The sequence below is a fragment of the Schistocerca piceifrons genome, chromosome 2 (genome assembly GCF_021461385.2).
Source record: "Schistocerca piceifrons isolate TAMUIC-IGC-003096 chromosome 2, iqSchPice1.1, whole genome shotgun sequence".
Lineage (NCBI taxonomy): Eukaryota > Metazoa > Arthropoda > Insecta > Orthoptera > Acrididae > Schistocerca > Schistocerca piceifrons.
In genome coordinates, this window is record NC_060139.1 from 78,701,271 (window position 1) to 78,723,840 (window position 22,570).

The window sequence follows — 22,570 nt, forward strand, 5'->3', positions numbered from 1 at the left end:
ACCCATGGAGTCATTCTTCTCCATGACAATGCAAAGCCTCATACTGCCAACAGTCATAGCACTCCTGAACAAATTTAAAGGGGGGAGGGGGGTTTCTTGCCCACCGTCCATACAGTCTGGACCTCTCTCTCTGCAATTACGACATTTTTGGTACCCTTAAAAAGGCTCAAAAAGGGGGGGGGGGGCGCAAACGGGTCACCTCGGACGACGATGTCCAGTTGTACGTGCAGAACTAGTTAACATCGCAGCCCTGGGAATTTTATGAGACAGCCATTCACCATCTTGTGTCACAGTGGGACAAGTGTCTCAACAGCCAGGGTCAATACTTCTAACATACAGATACTGGTTTCTGTAATTAGCCTCTGGCTCATTTCTTTTTGAATGCCCCTTACAACAGAATAGTCCTCAAGAGACAATCTTGAATCTTCCATAGTAAGAACATATCTGTAGTGCAGTGATCCTCGTTCACCTGTTGTCTTCAGTATAACTGTACTCCATTCCAAAATAAAAATCCTCAGGTATCTTCTGTCTTTCTTCCATGAGTTTTGTTTATTTTTGTTCCTGTGTGGTTGTCAGATGAGATGTCATCTCTTTTCTCTATTTTGTCTTGGATTTCCTGCAATCATTCAACAGTAGTGCTTCACACAATGAAGCAGAATAATTTGTGAATAACAATTCATGCAGTTATAAACCAAACTACATCAACTGTCCACTTTTAGGCAATGTTAAACAACACACACTGTTAGCATCACCACATGCTGTGTGTTCATTAAATAATATATGTATGGTACCTAAACACGTTAGTTTAACAGTTCTGTAGATATTACGCTAATTGTAAGTTTACCTTTTCTTTTCTCTCAATCACACAGTTCAGAAGTTAAATACAAAAAGTGTATCAAGTGAAGCATTCAACACAACTACATGAACTCAACCAAACTGTCACATTCCAACCTAACCTAGATTTAAGGAGTGCTCATGGAAGTGTGATAGGACAACTATTGTTCTCTATATACAGAAACGATTTGAAGGACAGGGTGGGAAACAATCAGCAGTTGACTGCTTATGATATCTTGCTGTACAGTAAGGTGTCGAAGTTGAGTGACTGTAGAAAGATACAATACGGTTTAGACAAAATTTCCAGTTGGTTTCATAAACAGCAGCTACCTCTAAATGTGTAAAAATGTAAGCTACTGTGGGTGAATAGGAAGATAAATCTGTAATGCTCAGATACAGTATTATTTGTGTCCTGCTTGATGCAGTCAAATCATGTAAATATCTGGACATAATATTGCAAAGCGATACGAGACGGAACGAGCATGTGAGAACTGTAGTATGGAAGGCAAATGGTCGACTTTAGTTTATTGGGAGAATTTTAGGAAAGAGTGGTTCACCTGCAAAGGAGACTGCATAGAGGATGCTGGTGCGACCTATTCTTCAGTGCCGATCGAGTGCTTGGGACCGTACCAGTTCGGACTGAAGGAAGACATTGAAGCATTTCAGAGGCAGACTGCTAGATTTGTTACCGGCAGGTTCGAACAACATGTAAGTGTTACGGGGATGCTTCGGACACTCAAATGGGGATCCCTGGACGGAAGACTGTTTCAAGAAACACTGTTGATAAAAATTTAGAGAACCAGCATTTGAAGCTGACTGCTGAACGATTCTACTGCCGCCAACTTACATTGCACTCAAGGATCACAAAAATAAGATATGATAAATTAGGGCTCATATGGAGACATACAGACAGTAGTTTTCCCATTTCTCTATTCGAGAGTGGAACAGGGAAGGAAATGACAAGTAATGGTACAGGAGGTACCCTCCACCATGCACCATATGGTGCCTTGTAGAGTACCTATGTAAATGTAGACCTACACTACAGATCAGATTGTCACCCCATCTAAGAATTTGTATACACATCACCACATATAAGGTTTCATATTCACATTTGCTGGATAACCCAGACTCGGGGCTACGCTGGTGACCAATCTGTCGACCTGACTTACAATGCAAAAACCAATATAAACGCATAAGAATTATCATCATTGCTCTGTTTTCTCACTATGACGTCACACGTCACATCTTTATTTCACGAGACAAATCCGACATTCTATATCCGTAGGTTCTGCTGATTCCAAAATGCTACATGTAATAAACGTAATATTTTAGCATGTTTTAAAAGTTTCTTGCTTTCTGATCGTCTCCGTCAAGATACGTTAGGGCCTGTTGAGTGAATACGTCTTGTTCGTTTGGATTACGCTCACCTTCCAGACCGTGCACAATTGTGAAATAACTGCAAGATAATCCGACAATGGTGTGATCATTTTTTCCATATGACGACCTTCTGCTGACTCATACTTCACGAATATAACACGAAGGGTGTACTGTGTCACGATGAACATCGTGAAGTATTTCGAATTACCGTCGGTCTGTGAGTTCCATTTTTGAGTAACTGACGTAGACACGCACATTTTCTCCAGTACGGAAGCGTTCACAAGAGGATGGCAGGGGCAACAAACCAGGTTTTAAACAAAATCATTGGCAAAATTCAATACAAATGATAGAGACACTATTAAGATTACAGGCCATAGTCAACATTAGAAACGCAGAAGGAGAACAGCAGTATCACGTAATGCAATGTTAAACATAAATGCAGAAATTACTTAAACTGAGGGTATGCGAGTGAGCTCTGCCTTCGAATGTGGCTCATTCCAGATTTCGCTCAACAAATCCCGCGAAGTCGAAGAAGCAGTTTTCTGACAAATCACACTGTATACAAAAATCAACAATTAATTTTGCAGTAGAACTCACCATTTTTATAGCAGCAGCAAGAAACCTCCTTTTCAAGCAGCAAAAAACCTCTTTTCGAAAATCACACTGTCACTGCCTTTCAAAAATCAAAACACACCAAAGATGCCACGATATACAAGTAGCTTACAGCATCTGCGATATAATCATTTAACATGTGAAACACGAAGAACTTCCAGTGAATCAGTTTATCTAAATGTGGATATGTATTGAAACAAGTATTTCATCGGATACCTGAAATAACATAATTATATTTTTCTAAAAGTTCGTTTGTCAAGGTCTTTCTGTCTTTGCTGGCAAAATGAATTTCAATCTAGTATCTATGGATATGCATATGAGTGTCTCGCGCCAGAAATGCCTGGCTGCTTTGACATTTGGGACCGGGAGTGGTATCACTTGATAAGCCACTGTACCGGGTCGTTATAATTAAACTTTCCCTAGTTAACACATTGTGACACGGAAACTAATTATCTTACGAGTACCAAACCTGGTAGAATTAATGTTCTGAGTTTGGGATGCATAATTTCCATGGATCACAGCGCTACCATCCAGTTCCAACAATGGCGGGTTGGGTTGTTTTGGGGGAGGAGACCACACAGCTAGGTCATCGGTCTCATCGGATTAGGGAAGGATGATTAAGGAAGTCGGCCGTGCCCTTTCAAAGGAACCATCCTGGCAGTTACCTGGAGCGATTTATGGAAATCACGGAAAACTTGAATCAGAATGGCCGGATGCGCGATTGAACTGTTGTCCACCCGAATGCAAGTCCAGTGTGCTAACCACCGCGCCACATCGCTCGGTCCAACTATGGCCACCAGGTGCCGTGATCATGATTGTGATTTTATTTCGTGTTCCAGAGGTCCAACTGTGTTCGGTTTACAAGGACGTGGAACGTGTAAGTTTTTTTTCATATACAATATGATAATCTTATAGTATTTACAGACATTTGAGTACCTAAGTGCAGTTATTTCTTTGAGTAGCAATATAGAAAAAAGAAGACACATATTTTCTTAGAATCATAAAAGCACTAAAGAAAAACAGATGCAGAGCACAAACGGATACACAGTTCAAGTTAAATAGTATTTTAAATGGCATTATGTAAACTTGTATTATGTAATATTAAAATCACAATTTATTTATTTAAAAATTCATCTAGATTGTAAATAGCTTTTTCTAGCGGAGATATTTAAACTTACTCGTGTTATGATTCTCTGTCTTTATTTCAGGAGGAAGAGCATTGAAAAGTTGTGTTCCAGTGTAGTTGATACCCTTTTGCACCAAGCTCAGATGTCTATGCTCACTGCATATGTCATTCTTCCTCCATGTATTATGCTCATGATAATTACTGTTTGGTTGAAACATCTCTATATTTTTACAGACAAAACATATGAGAGAAGAAATATATTGTCATGTAGTTGTGTATATTTTAAGTTTTCGAAAACTATTTCTACATGAGTCTCTTGGGGGCAGTCCATATATAATTCATAAAGCTCACTTCTGAGTAGTGAACGCTTTACTTGCTAATGGCTGGTTGCCCCAAAAAATAATGCCATATTCAGTGTCTGAATAGCTATGGTATACCACTTTTGCAGTGTTAGTTAGGTTCTACATATGTAGTGAGAACACGTGAAGCATATGTAGCAGAGCTAAGCCTCTTACAGAGCACTGTACTCCAAGAAATTTTGTTGTTTCCATTCTTTCTATTGACTGATTACCACATGTGACACTTATTTCTCTCTCTCTTTATGTTTTTGTACAGAACTGAGTAAAATTGGTCTTTCTGGAATTTAATGAGAGACCATGAAACGTCCCCTTAGAACAATTTATACAAGACTGTGTTTAACCTGACACACAATATTTTTAGCGCAACGCAATCTGACTTTCAGAAATCCCTACAAAAGAATGGCCCTGACTAACATTAACCTATGCATTTCACAAATCGCTTACCTCACAAAAATCTTGGTTACTCGAACTACTGCAATAAAGCGAGCGCCACTACTGCAAGCTAAATAAAAGATTCAAACTACAGAAGGCACTAACTACTGATAGGGATAGTTAGCAAATGAAAGATATTAATAGAGAACAAACAATGTATTTACCTTAATAGTCATAATATATATAGCAGTTCATGACAAATTACAAAACTCCGCCATCTCTCTCCCCACATCCACCACTGCTGGCGGCTCACCTCCAACTGCGCAACGCTATGCGCTGTTCACACCCAGCTGCCTAACACTACAATGGAGAGTATTACAACAATGCAAAGCAGCCACAGACTGCACACAGCACAGCCAGTGATTTTCATACAGAGGTGGCGTTACCAATAAAAAAACCTAAACAGCCTACTTACAACCATTCATCTCAAACCTATTAACCCATCTGAGAATATGTGATTAATGGTTTCCTCAAAATTACTATCTGTTATACTGTGCATGAAAATTGTGGTATCATCATCAAATAAAGTAAATTTACACGATAGGCTTGTACATGATGGTAGATGATTTTAAAAAAGTCAAGAATAATAGTAGCCCAAGAACTGAGCTCTGAGGCTCTCCACATGTAATGGAACTCCATTCCGAATGTGCAGAAACATCACATACTCCAACTAAGCTATTCAAGACAACTTTTCGTTCTTTGCCTTGGAAATAGGACTGCAGTCCATTACCTGCAACACCACTTATTCCTAATAATTTTGCGTTTTGCAAGAGAATCTGGTGATCTGCCTGATGGCATAATTCTGATGTCTACTTACATCTAAAAAAGTTACTATTTGATCAAAAACATCCAGATACCTGGCTAAAAATTACTTACAAGTTGGTGGCGCCCTCCATCGGTAATGCTAGAATTCAATATGGTGTTGCCCACCATTATCCCTGATGACAGCTTCCACTCTCGCAGGCATCCATTCTTCACTGAGTGCTGTACTGAGGAGAGGTATCGATGTCCGTCGGTGAGACCTGGCACGAAGTCAGCATTCCAAAACATCCCAAAGGTGTTACATAGGATTCAGGCCAGGACTCTGTGCAGGCCAGTCCGTTACATGGATGTTATTGTCTTGTAACCAGTCCGCCATTGGCCGTGCATTATGAACAAGTGCTCGATCATGCTGAAAGATTCAATCGCCGTACCCGAATTGCTCTTCAACAGTGGGAAGCAAGAAGGTGCTTAAAACATCAATGTAGGCTTGTACTGTGATAGTGCCACACAAAACAACAAGGGGTGCAGGACTCCACATGAAAAACACGACCACACCACAACACCACCACCTCCGAATTTTACTATTGGCACTACATTCGCTGGCAGATGACGTTCACCAGGCAGTGGCCATACTCACACCATGCCATCAGGTCGCCACATTGTGTATCGTGATTCGTCACTCCACACGACGTTAGTCCACTATTCAATTGTCCAATGTTTACGCTTCTTACACCAAGTGAGGCGTCTTTTGGCATTTACCAGCATGATGTGTGGCTTATGAACATCCGCTCGACCATGAAATCAAAGTTTTCTCCCATCCTGCCTAACTGTCATAGTACTTTCAGTGGAGCCTGATGAAGTCTGGAATTCCTGTGTGATGGTCTGGACAGTTATCTGCCTACTACACGTTACAATGCTCTTCAACTGTAGGTGGTCTCTGTCAGTCAACAGACGAGGTCGGCCTGTTCGCTTTTGTGCTGTACATGTCCTTTCACGTTCCCACTTCACTCTCACATCGAAAACAGTGGACCTAGGGATTTTTAGGTGCCTATAAATCTCGCGTACAGACGTATGACACAAGGGACACCCAATCACCTGACCATGTTCGAAGTTCGTGAGTTCCACGGAGTGCCCCATTCTGCTCTCTCACGATGTCTTGTGACTACTGAGGTCGCTGATATGGAGTACCTGGCAGTAGGTGGCAGCACAATGCACCTAATATGAAAAACGTATGTTTTGGGGGGTGTCCGGATACTTTTCATGACATGGTGTAGTTTGGGACTCAGATATAATTCTCGTTGGAAAGTTTGAGGAGTGTGTTCGCGCTGGTTGCACCAATAATCACACCCCTTTAGCAGTTGTTCATTTATTAACCTTAACACATACAAATATCACAAAGAACTAAACTAAACGTGACAGAACAGCCACAGATAATGCTTAGAGTCCAAAGATGAATGCATATAGATGTTAGTGTCGATTTCATCGGCGCACATAGCCCCCGCCCCCCCCCCCCCTCTCCGGCAGTACGGAGTACTCTTGAGAGGCCGGGGAGAGGGGGGGTGACTATGGCGTCAGCAGAGGTGGTGAGCTGGACCACGGTCAACTCGACAGCGTCGTCAGGGAGCTGTGTGGGTAGACGTCGTGAAGGAAGGTTCGGCCACCAAACATGGAAGTCGTTGAAGCGAGCCAGGCGTTGTACTGGGCGTGCTGGTCATGTGGCGACAGGTAGGCTAGCGATTTGCGGGTGGAAAGCAGCGACGACGACGGTGTCTCCGGTGGGCGTGGCGAACGCAGGAAGCATGTCCAGGTCGATGTCGGGCGGGAGGGGAACACAGTTCACCAGGTGGCAGGGAATGGCAGAGGTTGTGTCATGAGCACTGGATGACGAGAAACACACGACGAACATTGTATAATTGTGCAGTGTTATTGAGATATTGTGGATTATGTCCGGGGGGACAGTCACAAACACCTCGAGCGAGGGCACGTTCAAGAGGGGGGGGGGGCTTTAGAAACCTCGACAGGGCGAGGCAGGCGACGGTGGAGAAGTTGAATGGACTGGCGAAGGGCCCGTCGGCGAGGTCGTGATCGTAGGTAAGCTCGACGTGGGGAGCACGTGGTCACTCAATAGAGTGTGTGAGACTGGAGTAGAGGGCGAGGTTGGAGGAGAGCTCGACGATTGGAGCTGGAAGTCATTCAATCGAGTGTGTAAGTCCGACGTGGAGGGAGTGGTCGGAGCGTCGTGAGCCACGACAGTGAGTGGCGTGATCGTGGCCTGAAGGGGGGTAGAAGCGGGCTCGACATGAGCAGGCTTAAGTCTGCTGAGAGAGACTGTAACAGCTGAATCTTTAATCTGTATGTCATAGGTGTTCGCTGAGCGCCAGAGAACTCAGTACAGGCCGGTATATGGGGGTTGGATGGGAGCACGGACAGTGTCATCTCGGAGCATGACGTACTCGCAATTGTCCAGAGATTTCGGGACGTAAACCTTAGGACGGGAATGTCTGGCAGGCGGAGGGATATGGAGGCTGATGAAGTGCCGTCTGACGTGGTCCACGAAGGAAAGTAAGTCAGACTGAGGGAGAGAAGCGGAAGGGCTCACAAGTACGCCAGGGAGAACAATGTTCTGGCCGTATAAGAATTTGGCTATTGTGCCTTTGAGGTCTTCCTTATAGATCGCATGAATGCCGAGTAGCACAAGGGGAAGGGCCTCTGTCCATAGAGAGTCATGGCATCGAAGAGCCGCCTTGAAAGTGCGGTGCCAGCACTCGACTAGCCTGTTACTTTGCGGGTGATATGCTGTGGCACAGATGCACTGGATGCCGCAAATGTAACAAATCCCGTTGAACAGGACCGACTCAAATTGTCTACCCTGGTCAGTCGTGATGATAGCTGAACATCCGAAATGCGATACCCATGACTCGACGATAGCTCGAGCAACAGTTTCTGCCGTAATATTGAGGAGGGACACAGCCTCGACCCAGCGAGTTGTTCGGTCGATAGACGATAGATCATAACGAAAGCCATTAGAGGGAGAGAGAGGGCTGACAATGTCAATATGAATATTCTGGAAACGTTCAGAAGGGATCGAAAAGGGGCCGAGGGGGGGGGGGGGGGGGGTGTAGCGTGCTTGTGTACTTTGCAGTGTTGGTACGCGATGCAGGATTGTGCCCATTGCTGGCAGTCCTTGTTGACATTTCTTCACACAAAGTGCTCTGCTTCGAGGCAGGCGGACACATGAACACCAGAGTGGGCTAAATTATGCAATGCATTGAAGACAGCTCGACGGAGCGTGGTTGGGATGAGGGGGCGTAACGTGCCCGTACTATTGTCGCACCAGATCTCACCAGAAATGCCAGGGAAGGTGGTGCGGACGAAGTGTAGTGAAGAAGTAGAGTCTGAAATCAGGTTTTGTGTTTCTTCGTTGGCGGGTTGGAGGTTGGGCAGTTCAGAGAGGTCTAACAGCGAATGGACGGCGTCGACTGGTGAAAGGAAATCAGCAACTATATTGTCAGCACCCTTTATGTGTCTGACATCGGTGAAGTCCATGTATCTGAAGCGGCGAGGAGGCAGGTCAGCTGGCGGGTTTGTAATGGCTGCAGCCAGGGGTTTGTGGTCCATTAAAACATAGAAAGGGCGTCCCTCAACGTCAGTCTTAAAATGCTTAATCGCTTCGTAGACCGCAAGCAACTCCCTGTCAAACGCGGAATATTTCCGTTGTGCATTGGTGAGCTTGCACGTGAAGAACTGCAGAGGCGAAGTTTGGCCGTCGATTGTCTGGCTAAGGACAGCACCGGTGGCAGTATCGCTCACGTCTGTGGTGATGAAAAGCTGCGCATTGGGATGAGGATGGACGATGGTGCAGGCCTCGGCAAGAAGATTTTTGAGGGCAGTTAAAGAATCAGTCATAGCAGGGGTCCATGGAACGGGCCGAGATCCAGAAGTGTTGCTGCCTGCCAAGGTGTCCATCAGTGGAGCCTGAATCTCTGCAGCCCGAGGTAGATGTTGGAGATAGTAATTCACTCTCCTCAGAAAGTGCCAGAGCTCTTTTAATGACGAAGGTCTGGGTAAGTTTAGTATTGTTTGTACTTTCTCAGGGGGTGGTGAAATGCCGTCGGCAGAGACCCGAAAACCAAGGAAAGTGGCAGTGGGTTGATGTAGCTGCAATTTATCCTGGTTGGTCTCGATACCTGCTGTTCATGACAGTTTGCACATGTCGAATGTTGTCCTCGATGGAGGAGCTGAACACAATAATGTCATCAAGATATGCAAAGCAGAATTTTAGGTCGAATAGCACTTCATTGATGACGGGTTGCCAGGTCTGGGTTGCGTTTTTCAGACCAAAGGGCATGAATTGAAACTGAAATAACCCGATCGGGGCAGTGATTGCTGTCTTCTCGATGTCTTCAGGTGCCATGGGGATCTGGTGGTAGGCCCGTTTGCAATCAATGACAAAGAACATGATCGCACCTGCAAGGGAACTGGTAAAGTCAGCAATGTTGGGTATGGGGTAGGCATCCATAACTGTTCGTGTGTTTAGTCGACAGTAGTCTCCGCACTTGCGCCAGGACCCGTCTTTCTTGGGTGTCATATGTATGGGCATAGACCAGCTACTGGCAGAGAGTTCGATGACGCTGGAGCTTAGTAGTTCAGAAATCTGATGTTTAAGGTTGGAGAGGCGCTCGGGACAAAGTCGACATGGTTTACTGGATATCGGGGGACCTGGCGTGAGGCAAAGCTTGTGAACCGTGCCATTGGTGACGACGGAAATGTTGCCGGCGGCACGAGAGGTGGTTTGTTTACAATGTGCGGAGGGCAGGGCAGGCGAGGCGTGGTCGTGGTGTTCGGAGCCACTCTGTGGATCCGACGGGAGCCAAGGCGGCGAAGTGTCCCAGGAGTCAACCTGACGAGTTGCACCGTGGTCGGGTGAGCTCAGTAGAGCTCATGAGCCGTTAGTGAGTCCATTGTCCGAGGGCGTGGCCTGTAGCAGCACGGTTGCGGGCGAAACGCTTGGAGCGAGTGCACTGTTTGTGTTGTTAGTGGCGGTCGCACGGCGGCGTGCAGGAGCCGAAGTTGCATAGTTTGAGGTGCTGTCTGCAAGGGGCGGGGTAGGAGCCGTCACTTTGGGAACAAGTGACGCTCATTGCGCATGCGCACTTGTGTCCGGTCGAGTGTCAAACGCTGCCGTGTTAAGGGGGTGTGGCCCTGCAGAACTCACAGTACACGTTATGGCAGTCTTGATAGCACAGTTTTGAGGGGTAGCGGGAGGTAAACACACGGAGGCGCGATTGCTGGGATTGCAAGCAGATTTGGCGCACTTACTGACCTTGCTTTGTCCTTGCTGTAGTGTCTGTAATTCCTTTGCTGCATTGGAGAGCTGGAGCTGTGTTTTGTGGAGCCAGAGGGAGAGCTCGAAGTTTTCCTTGCGTAAGCGAGCGACGTGTTCAAGCTCAAAAGGCACTTGTGCGTGGTTTCTTGTAATGTCGTCGACAGAGACGAGCATGTACGGATGAGATGAGCCCAGACTGATGTGTTAGGGGGGGGGGGGGAGGGAGGGATTGCACAACGTAGCACTGGGGAAGTGAGTCTTGGACGGATGAAAAAAATGGTTCAAATGGCTCTGAGCACAATGGGACTCAACTGCTGAGGTCATTAGTCCCCTAGAACTTAGAACTAGTTAAACCTAACTAACCTAAGGACATCACAAACATCCATGCCCGAGGCAGGATTCGAACCTGCGACTGTAGCGGTCTTGCGGTTCCAGACTGTAACGCCTTTAACCACACGGCCACTTCGGCTGGCTTGGACGGATGAAGAAACACAGTGTTTCGCACTAGGTCCATGAAAGTTTGTGGTGTTGCAAGAAGTCAATGCCTAGTATAGGTTTGTCAATTTCGCACACTAAAAATGTCCACTCGAGTTTGCAGTTTGCAGAGAGTGAGACGACATGGGAAGTTGAACCCGAGCATTGTGATTTAGTTGAATTAATGGCTTGCAGTGAAGTATGATGAGGGTGGATGTTTGACGACGCTAAGGATGTAGGCACCAGCGAAACATCGGCGCCTCTGTCCACTATGAAAAGGTATCTCGACGAAATGTCTTTAATGTAAAGTCGTCCGCAATTATCCGGTCATTCCCGGACAGAATGGAGTACTGGGGGGATCCTGTCATGTTGTGCACAGGAGGCGGCACCCAGACCTACCTGCGATTGGCGTTTGGGAAGTAGCAGGGTGGTCTGCAGTTCAATGCCGCCTCACCAATCCGTGTGTGGAAGTAACAGTATGGGTAGTGTGGTTGCATTTCCTGCGGAAAGTTCGTTCCCAATGGCGGTGGCCGAGATTCGGCGGCCGCAGAAGATTCGGTTGCAGGAGGGGGCGTGACCGTGGGCGGTGCAGGTGACGTCCCAGTTGCTTGTTTACTGCTTCTTGGAGCGAGCGGAACGGTCGTCACAGTACGGCCCCGGCCGCAGGGCGATGAGCCTGAACCTGAGATTTGTCAGGTAGGCAGTGACTGGCGAAATAGAGCAGTGACGCATCGTGTAGCTTGTCAGCAATTGTCATTCTTTGCTCGACAGGTTCAGGAGACCTTTGAGCCAGAGCAAAGCGGATGTGAGGAGATAGTTTATCTGACCAGATGGCGAGGAGAGCTGTGTCAGAGATTAGATCGGCGCTGACCAGGGCATGTAGCCATCTCCAGAGCTGGTAAGGTTTGCCATTGTCTAGTTGCTGGACGTGGAGCACTTGCCGTTTTGCTGCCTCAGTTGAGCGTGCTAGCCGACGTAGAACTGTCTTTTTGGGTAGAGTGTACCAGGTAGATGAGTCCTGGGCGTCGACCAGGCCAGCAATCAAGTCCTCCTGGTCGTGCTGGTGGGTGATGAGGCACATAAACCTGGTTGACTCGTCGAGTTTGTAATGGCCGAACACTTCGTCCACAATTTTGAACCAGGTTGTTGCTCTGTCGGGATTAAACCACAGCAGCATCGGAAAGCATTGTAGAATGTTTGGAAGAACAGGTTAAGTTGAGTTCGTTGGGGCACTGCCTGAATCGAGCTGTTGCTGCTGTAGTATTCCAGGAGAGTGTGCCTCCAGGGGATGTGGCAACGACGGCTGCTAGGGTGGCAGCGTCAAGGTGACACGTTGTGGTTGAGCTCGATCCGTCGCGACGCGGAAGGCCGACGTGGGTGAGACACCGTAATGTGTCGACTGTGGTTGCAGAAGCTCAACACGTTGCGGGTGTGTTCGGATTGACACATCGCGGAAGACCGATGTGGATGAGGCACCGAGATGTGCCGAGAATGGTAGCGGAAGCTCGACTGGAGCCGGCATGGGGGTGACAGGTGAGAAAAAGTTCGAAGTTTGAGAATGTGTGATAGTCCGCAGAAAGCTCAACATGTGATCAGAGTCAGGGACACCTGTGTTGCAGGGAGGCTGTGGAGGTGCGGGCTGTCCAGAAGCACAGTGTGGGAAATGATGTCGAACGTGGGACGGAATGTGTGAATGTTCACTGTTCATAGTCACTCCACTCAAAATGGTGTGCGGATAAGATGAATGTCATGGCACAAAACACTGAGGCATAGCAATGGAACGGAGATGGAGTTCAGGCACAGATAACAAGTTATTGTTGCTGTTGCAAGCCGAGGTATAGAAGTAGGAAGGCATGTGCTGATGCTGAACCAAGGCAGGCACGGGCATGGTCGGATGCTGAGGAGGTAGACCTGTGAACGAAGCAGTTCCAGCCACGTGGCAGGTATCCGCGTGGTACTGCACGGATTGTGGCGTGGCAAATCGTTGTCCTGGCGGTAGTAGGTTGTCTGATGAAGCATTTGCAGAAATCAACATTGGTCCTGCACTGCACAGAGATCCGTAAGAGGTAACTGCACAGTCGATGAGGGAGGGCACATGTGGCGGGAACAAAGACATTTGATAGCGCACTCCTAACCTCATTTATTGTTGCAGGATCGGCGGAATCATCGAGTGAGAGGCATCGTGTTGCAGTCCTGGCGGGTGTACATCGCCCGCAACACGATACATGTCGATCACAAAATCCGGCGTTAGGCGCTGGGCCGAAGTCATTGTTCGAATGCTGCGTCGATGTAATACACGCGAAAATAACCGACGCCGAGGTCGCGGACACAGTAAAACGGCGAAAACGGAAGACGTTACAACTTGGGGTCACCAGTGAGGACTGTGTTCGGGTTGGTTGCACCAATAATCACACCCCTTTGGCAGTAGTTCACTTATTAACCTTAACACATACAAGGATCACAAAGAACTGAACTAAACATGGCGGAACAGCCAAAGATAATGTTTAGAGTCCAAAGATGAATGCATATCGATGTTGGTGTCGATTTCATCGGCACCACAAGTTTATTACCGATTTCAGATTACAGAAAGTCATCACAATCTCAAAGTCAATTTTGCTCTTATTTACTGTCCAAAGGTTTCTACTGAAATCCCCTAAATCTACAATATCGCTTACTTTTGCATGTAACCCTGACAGCAGGAGTTTCATAATATTTAGAAAAGTTTTTATGTCACCTGAAAGTGGCTGTAGACAGACAGCACTATTATTGCGTAGAAATTAGTTATTATTTCAGTTGCACATGCCTCAAATTTTTGTTCCACGCAGTATTTCTTAATATCTATAGCTTCATATGCTACACTATCCTTAACATAAATTGATACTCCACCTTTGTCTTTACTTTCCTTACAGCAGTGTGTGACTAAGCTATTACTCACTATAGAGAGCAAGACACATTTATCAGTAACATGGTGCCCAGATAAGCACATGATCTGAGCATTGTTTATACAATCCTCTTCATTAATGTTGATAAGTAGCTGATTTGTTTTGCTCTTAAGGCCTTGTATATGTCGATGAAAGAAAGAGATGCCTTCCTCTTGCTTTTTTATTCTATTAAAACTGTTGTTACCTGACTGAGAATCCACTGGAGTTTGCCTTGAGCCAGAAGGGAGGAGACACTTGACTCTACCTACTGTTGTCCCTTCTTTTTCTTCAGGCCCTTACATAAAAATTCTTTGAGTTGTGACGGAGGCTCAGTATTTCTTTTGCCCAACAACCTTTTATTTGAATTACTTGATGAAGAATTCCCATTTGTTGCATATGGAATTTCCGTTTTCCTATAGACGTCACATCCTTTTCTTCTGCAGATGATGTTAATCTTGTAGGTGAAATCACAACTTCAGCATAGGAGAGTGTTTTAGTTGGACTTTGCTTTTCGATTTGTATGCCAACTGACAAGTTATTTTTCTCCCTTACGTTTTCAGCACCTGGATGTCCTTGTATTCCCGTTTCTTGGGCAGTTTGTGGCTTGTTTCCCTTAGTTATATTACTGATATTTGATGACACATAAATCGCTTTCCCTTGTTATTTCCCTTGTTATTTAAGTGCCATTCCTTGTATAATGAGCCATTTCATGGGAATGACATTCGAGAAAAGATGCAATTAGAAATAGTTCCCTATTAGTATTTTCGATTTCTTTGTAGGCATATGATGTAGGTATTAAGTCATATCTCGTTGGTATGCTCGAGGGGATCACGTTTACATTCTGTAAATTGTTCAGGGCTTTCACTGTTTATCATTATTATGGTACACATCATTAGAATCTCCTATTAAGGTAGCAACATCACTTCTTGTGAGTGTCTCCAATAGTTTGCCGCAATCCTTTGTTACTTCATACATAGATGCACCTGGTTTTCCGAAATACGTTATGCTAATGTTCATTTCACTAAGCGTCTTCGAAATCTTTCATCCATGGCTGTCAGCTAAAACTAGCGCTTTTTTGTCTTTATAACTTATGTCACGGTACTTCATGTTGCCACAGGGAAACGTTCTTTCCTTGTTATTCAGTTTTGTATAATTCCTTTGTACTTGTGGAATTTTCATGGGAATATTCACAGTATCTAATGAATCACTTGATTTTCACAGTGTGTGAATTATCGCATTGGGACATTTATCATTTGAAATCACTTCAGAGCTGTTTTTACCGAGCGAGGTGGCGCAGTGGTTAGACACTGGACTCGCATTCGGGAGGACGACGGTTCAATCCCGCGTTTGGCCATCCTGATTTAGGTTTTCCGTGATTTCCCTAAATCGCTCCAGGCAAATGCCAGGATGGTTCCTTTGAAAGGGCACGGGCGACTTCCTTCCCCTTATTTGCCTAATCCAGTGAGACCGATGACCTCGCTGTCTGGTCTCCTTCCCCAAACAACCCAACCAATCCAAAGCTGTTTTTGGTAAACACAGCTGTCGTAAACAATTGTTGGTTTTGTTTCATGTGTGAAGGCACTTTTGTCACAATGCAACAGTTCTTATTTTCACTAGTGGTAATGTCTCTAGACATTTTCACTGTGAGCGATTTTACAGCTGTCTGCAAATTACGAACAAGCCTTTTTGCTGCCGTAAGTTCCTGTTGAAGTGCATCGGCAGCACTTTTTTCTGCTCCAAGAGAAAACTTCAATGGCAGTTCCTTGAAGGTCACACGTTTCCATGCCACATTCACAGAATTTATTTATCGTGCCCACGCTCAGCAAATACGAAATGTGAGACCACACTTGTGTTACTGCACACGATCTGATACCTCTGTCAACACTTTTGCTGCAACATACACATGAGAGGTTAAACATATTTCCGATTTCTACAGACTGGTTTACAACACATCTATACGTGACACCATATTGCTACAGTCACTGTGATTCATAGTCTCGCACACTGACCAGTCATGGTGCATTTGTTGATGTGTCAACATGAGCTTGGCAAAAGGAGCAGGGCATTATTGGTGAAGCTCTATTATAGAAACAACAGTAATGCTGCAGCTGCATTTCGATAATATCACTGACTGAAAGGATTATGGAAGTGCCCTCTTTCTCCACCTGCTGTGCAGAGCATGATGAAGAAGTTTGAATCAACTGGAGAACTGGGCGTCGGCCCGGAAAGAGGCCAATGATCAGTTGGACCACAGGTGGTTGATGAAATCGCCGTAGCTATGGTAGACAACACTGCGCACAATTCCCAATTGTCAGGCAGTGCACGTGCTGTGTCACGATAGTTGAATATCCTGTGGTCCACTGTATGAAAGGTGCTTCGAACCATTCTCAAATGGTGTCTGTATAAGATACATATCATACAGCAGCTTGCACCACAGGACCCACAACGACGTAAGGACTTCGCTCTCCACTTTCTAGCAAAGATTGAAGTTGCCAAGGGCTAGTCCAGAGCCATTCGATGGACAGACAAAACTCATATTTCTCTGGTGGGTGAGGTGACCACATAGAATGGCCAAGTGTGGGGATCTTCACCTTAAGTCACTGTGCATGAAGTTCCTCTGTAGGGTGTGTCACCATATGACGTGGCTTCACAGCTACATTTTTCATTGGACCATTCTTTTTTGAACAGGCTGGCGCTCAAGGCCAAAGATGTGCAGTCTGACTGGCCAGCATCACTACGATATGCTTCGCCAGCATGTCATACCCGCCCTACAGGAGAGAGATGCATTGAACTCAACAGTTTTCATGTGAGATGGGTCCCCATCGCACATCACTCGTGAAGTTCACCTACATCTCCGAAACACATAAGGAAACGATCGAATTATCAGCTGATCGCACTCCCTGTGATTTCTGGTTGTGGGGCTACTTGAAGGACAGGTTTTACCAGGGGAACATTCACACATGTGCTGATCTGAAGTGGAGCATATCAAGAGAGATAGTCAGCATACCAATGGTACCAGTGTGCAATGGTATGATGTACTGTAGCAGCACATTAAAAGTGCTTCAATTGAATTGATTATGCATTAACCCTCTTCCCCATGTCCTCAATATTACTGCTACCAAGTTTGGTCCTTGTAAGGTAATTAGTATCCGCATTATAATGTGTTAAATAGAGAGAGATTATTTATAACCATTTGGTATATGCCTGGCTGCAGAATGACAGCTGAACATTTGATGCAGATCTGTACACTCGCAGAATGTGATTCTATGTTCGTTGGTATAAAGTGTATCTACATTTCTTCATTCTGATCGCTCTGTTCCTTATATGCAGTAACAAAATTAGCAAATCTACTAGAATGGCAGACTACTATTAAATGGAAAAATATTGGCTTAATTACTTTTCAGTTATGAGAAAGAGAGTGTGTGATTGCTATTTTTGTAACACGTGTGGTATGGGACCCCATTGTAGAAGCAGACTCAAAATTAAACAATTGTCAACGTTTGCTGTAATGTATGTAGGCAAGTGCATTAAATATTGAGAAATGTATTAGTGTTTTAGCTCTTCTGGAAAAATTAATATAATAATATCGTACACAGCTGACATGTTGGGGGTGACTTTAGATACATTTATACTGATATTATAAATGTTATTCTCTGCCCATAAACAACTTTTATGTTGTATAACTGCATGTCTGAACCACAAAGAAAAAGGAAAAAAAAGAACATTCAGATTTATAAACACGTCTGTCAGTGCTTGGTGGACAACACCAAACTCTCGTTTTTGCCAACATCACGTCTTTGTGATAGTGACTCGCCCTACTTTTGTCTGTTACTGGAATAAGGCATTTTTAGCGTACCGTGGTAATACAGTTAACGTTGTAAATCACTGAGAGGGGTAACCTATAAGATGCAATCAAACATATGTATTGCTTTGACAGCTCAGGTTGCTTTCTTTGGCCACAGGAATACTGCAGTGTACAGTATATTTTCCACAGAGATTAATGTAAAGGAGAAAATGTCTATAGAAGAAAGTAAAGCATGTAAAGAACTGTTTTTTACTTGTAGTGGTTTCTAATTTGTGAAGGATGAAATTATTTTTAACAGCCTGCTATATACCTGCTGAGTGTGTGCCTGCCATGTCAATTTGAGACCTACAATGTTTAATTCATTAGTTCTTACTTAAAAGATTGCATCTTTGTTATACTAATTAATGGGCAATTAATTCTCATGAGAATATACGACTACTAGCATTCTGCTGATCATGGTATCTTCTCAATTCTCCATATATTCCTTAACACTTCCTCACACTTCACTCAAGGGTCCCAAGCCCCACTCAATACTCTTACCACCTCTTAAATATATTAACTCTTCAATTTTCCACTTACAAATCTAGAATGATATGGCAAACGTCTTACTCTCTCGATAACTTATCCTTAACAGATCTTTAACAATATGTGGTCTGACACCATTAAACTCTTATGCTCAGTGTCTCTTTTGTGTGTCTGTAATTTTTGAATCCGTTGCTTTTGGAGCATCATTCGAAGTGTGGTCCCTGTTACAACAGCTCCCCTTATCCTTTCCTAGAAATCATATTCCCAAACCTGTCCTCACACATGGAACACATACAGTACTACCACTCCAGTACGTTAACAAGTAGTTTCACTTGCATCTCTCACCATAGCGCTACTCACAGACTGATTTCCTCTCAAAATGCTCGGCTTTCTGGTAGCACTGCTGATCCAAAGCAACTTGCTAGTGCCTTGTGGCACTATATTATAGAAATTAAACCTTTGTTCACAGTTTAACTGACTTGCCACTTATGGCAGATGAACATTGTGATAGCAGTCCACTGGCAACAGTTTCCCCTAACTGTAACTGTCTCCCTCTAAGTTTCACTGTCCATTGTCGTAGGTGCATTTTGGCAGTTTATTCTCAGGATCTTCTCGTGCCTATTACCTGCTTTATGCCCGCCCTGCACATTAGACTGTAGCTGAATTGTAAACAGATCACATGGCATGTTAGCAGTTTGCTCTGCAAAGCTATGACCTAGCGCTTGTGCTGCTGCAACGTTCTGAACCTTAGGCATTCACTCCTCAACAGATTCCGCCTTGGCTCGATCATTAACATTATGAACACATCTCTTCTTTCTTTTTCTATGCTCACCTTGCTTCTGAGGAAATTATGCATCTTTACTGTTTCTTCCACAACATTTGCAACTTCTTCCTGTACTTTCCCTGAAGTATGTACAATACTATCATTGTCTGCAGTTCTGCTCTGAGCGATGCAAAAATCATTGGACCTGTAGTCCCCTGTACATCTGGCTCAGGCTCCATGGCTCTAAGAAACAGCTGTTATCACCCAATAGGGTAGATATTACTGCACTTCAATCATCCACATTGCTAACCACGCACTAATTCACTTCCTTACAGTTCACACTTACACCTTCTGGCACTATAGCTACCTCAGAGTCCACAGTTCCACATGATACTGGAGCTGATACTTCTACGTTACTCCTTTTCACTTCTACAACTTTAGTACCAGTACTCTGCATATTCAGTTAACTCCCCAGGATTTGCAGACCATCAACTATCATCATTTTCTCTCTTACGAAATCGTCACACCAGTCATCAAGTTTCATCCTACCTTTCAGAGGCTTGACAAGCTTAACTACACCAATAATAGCTGGATGTCTTGCAGGAATAGATAAACTAGACACAAGCATGTTCCTCTGTCCTTCAACATGCTCCCTTCTCTATGCTTCCTCTCTTTCACTTCTCTTCATCATCTACGAAATCTCCCTTTTCCTCATGCCCCAACGCATGTTTCTAATCCACTGGTCACTGAGTGTTCTCTTTGCCTCCTATGCATGGTCCAATGTATCATGAGAAGGTATTTCCTTCTCCTAAGGCCGAAGCGCTTCTAGTCCCCTAGGCAACTTTGCATTTTCTGCTTGTAGTTTATCTACTTCAGTTGCTACAATTCTTAACACTACCTCTGTAGTACTGAAAACCCCACTCCCAATGATACTGTCCGTGAAATGATTACCATCACTCACACAAACACACATGACAAGGATATTTAAGCATACAACTATCCAAACACTTTTAACTATCTTACATGCTTACATACTGAGCTGTATTCCTTGCTCCACACCATTGCTGTTCCCAATGGTGCAGACTAACATGTATGAGGGTGAGTTAAATGAAAACCTTAAATATTTTTTAAAGTATTATTTATTGTGCAGCAGTGGTAGAAAGCTGTATCACTTTTCAATATAATCTCCCCCACGGTAAATGCAAGTCCTCCAGCGCTTACAAAGTGCATAAATTCCTTTAGAAAAAATTCTTTTGGTAGTCTGAGCAACCACTCATGCACCGCGTGGCGTACCTCTTCTTTAGAACGGAACCTCTTTCCTCCCATTGCGTCTTTGAGTGGTCCAAACACATGGAAATCACTTGGGGGAAGATCTGGTTAATATGGTGGATGAGGAAGACACTGAAAATGCAGATCTGTGATTGTTGCAACTGTTGTATGGGCAGTGTGGGGCCTTGGATTGTCATGTTGCCAAAGGACGCCTGCTGACTAATCCACGTCGCTTTGATTTGACTGCAGGCCGCAGATGATTTTTGAGAAACCGTGTATGATACTCTGGTGACAATGGTCCCTCTAGGCATGTAATGCTCCAAAATGACGCCTTTTTCGTCCCAAAAGAGAGCTAGCATAACCTTCCCTGCTGATAGTTCTGTTAGAAACTTCTTTGGTTTTGGTGATGAGAAATGGTCTCTTCGTTTCCGGTTTTTGGAAGTGAACCCAGGTTTCATCCACAGTAACGATTCTTGCAAGGAACTCCTCACATTCTCGTTCAAAGTGACGAAGAATTTCTTCACAAGCATCAACATGTCGTTCTCTCATTTCAGGAGTCAGCTGCCGTGGCACCCATCTCGAAGACACTTTGTGAAACTAGCGCACATCATGCACAAAGTGGTGTGCTGAGCCATGACTAATCTGTAAACATGCAGCAATGTCGTTCAGTGTCACTCGGCGATTTTCCTTCACTATGGCTTCAACTGCTGCAATGTTCTGTGGAGTCACAACTCGTTGTGCCTGACCTGGACGAGGAGCGTCTTCCACTAAAGTCACACCATTTGCGAACTTGCTACTCCATTCGTAGACTTGCTGCTGTGACAAACATGCATCACCGTACTGAACCTTCATTCATCAATGAATTTCAATAGGTTTCACACCTTCACTACGCAAAAACCGAATAAGAGAACGCTGTTCTTCCCTGGTGCAAGCCGCAAGTGGGGCGGCCATATTTATACTGATACTGCGACGGTATGTGTACATCTGCACTATGCTGCCACCTACAGGCCAGTCTGCACGCTGTTTGTAGCACGCTTACCAACTTACAGAATAACGGCGCAAAATTTCGATTTGTTATTACAAATTTAAGGTTTTCATTTGACTCACCCTCGTATTTCCTACAAATCTCAGTTTCTGGCGTCATAGAAACTGTATTTAATAAATACAACACAGCAAAACAAAATCAAACTGTGAGAAAGACACTTAATTGTCATAACACCTGTTACTGTAACTTAACCATTCTGCCTTAGTGGCTGTTCAGACCTACTCCTTATGCACCAAAACACTGTATACTTCTTAATATCCCTTAGCTTCACCTCCTGAATTAATATACATGTGGTTAACACATTGTATACCCCTAGACAATGAGCTGCAACCCTTTCTTGTGATAACACATATTGCAAGACTAGCATTCTTATTTACATGCTTGCAGAACACTGTCTGCAACTGCCCACAACATTCTAAGCTTACCAGTACAGTTACACATTTTGCAAATGATCTGGTGACTCTCCATGATACTCACAGTCGGAAAAAAAGTAAACAAAAAAGACTGCACTCACCCCCACTGCATGTTGACGAAATTGCAACCCTACATGTCAAGTAATTAAATTCATTTGTTTCAGAGTAAAGCAAAAATTAAGATGTATAGACCTCAAACCACAACTTGTTTCTCTTCTTACGTATTGTCACAAATGAATTGGGTTCTAAACAGGTGTTATATAACATAATTATTGCATGTGTAAAATATAAGCCTTGAAATACATTTACAATCAAAATGAACACTTATCTTCCATTATACAACTTCTTTGCTGAGACTGTGGGTCAGAGTAAATACATGCATGTACTTTAACAGACCACTCTTTAACACTTGTAATGAATGAGACTGTCATTGCTAATAAAATTCAAAGCACTGTTCAACGGAAACTTTTCAACAATCAAAGACAAAGTCCACAAATATTTGCAAAGCTTTGCGCATTTACTTGAAT

The 22,570-nt window shown here is 44.3% G+C and overlaps 1 protein-coding gene across 2 annotated transcripts in view; it reads right to left on the bottom strand.

Annotated features, from left to right (window-relative positions):
- Positions 1 to 2,826, bottom strand: part of LOC124774896 — a 278,096-nt gene extending 275,270 nt beyond the window's left edge. For both annotated transcript variants that reach the window (XM_047249556.1, XM_047249555.1), the window contains exon 1: positions 2,809 to 2,826. In XM_047249556.1, coding sequence (XP_047105512.1) covers positions 2,809 to 2,811 — 3 coding nt within the window. In that variant the 5' untranslated portion in view covers positions 2,812 to 2,826. The remainder of the gene's footprint in view (positions 1 to 2,808) is intronic.
- Between the last annotated feature and the right edge of the window lie 19,744 nt (positions 2,827 to 22,570).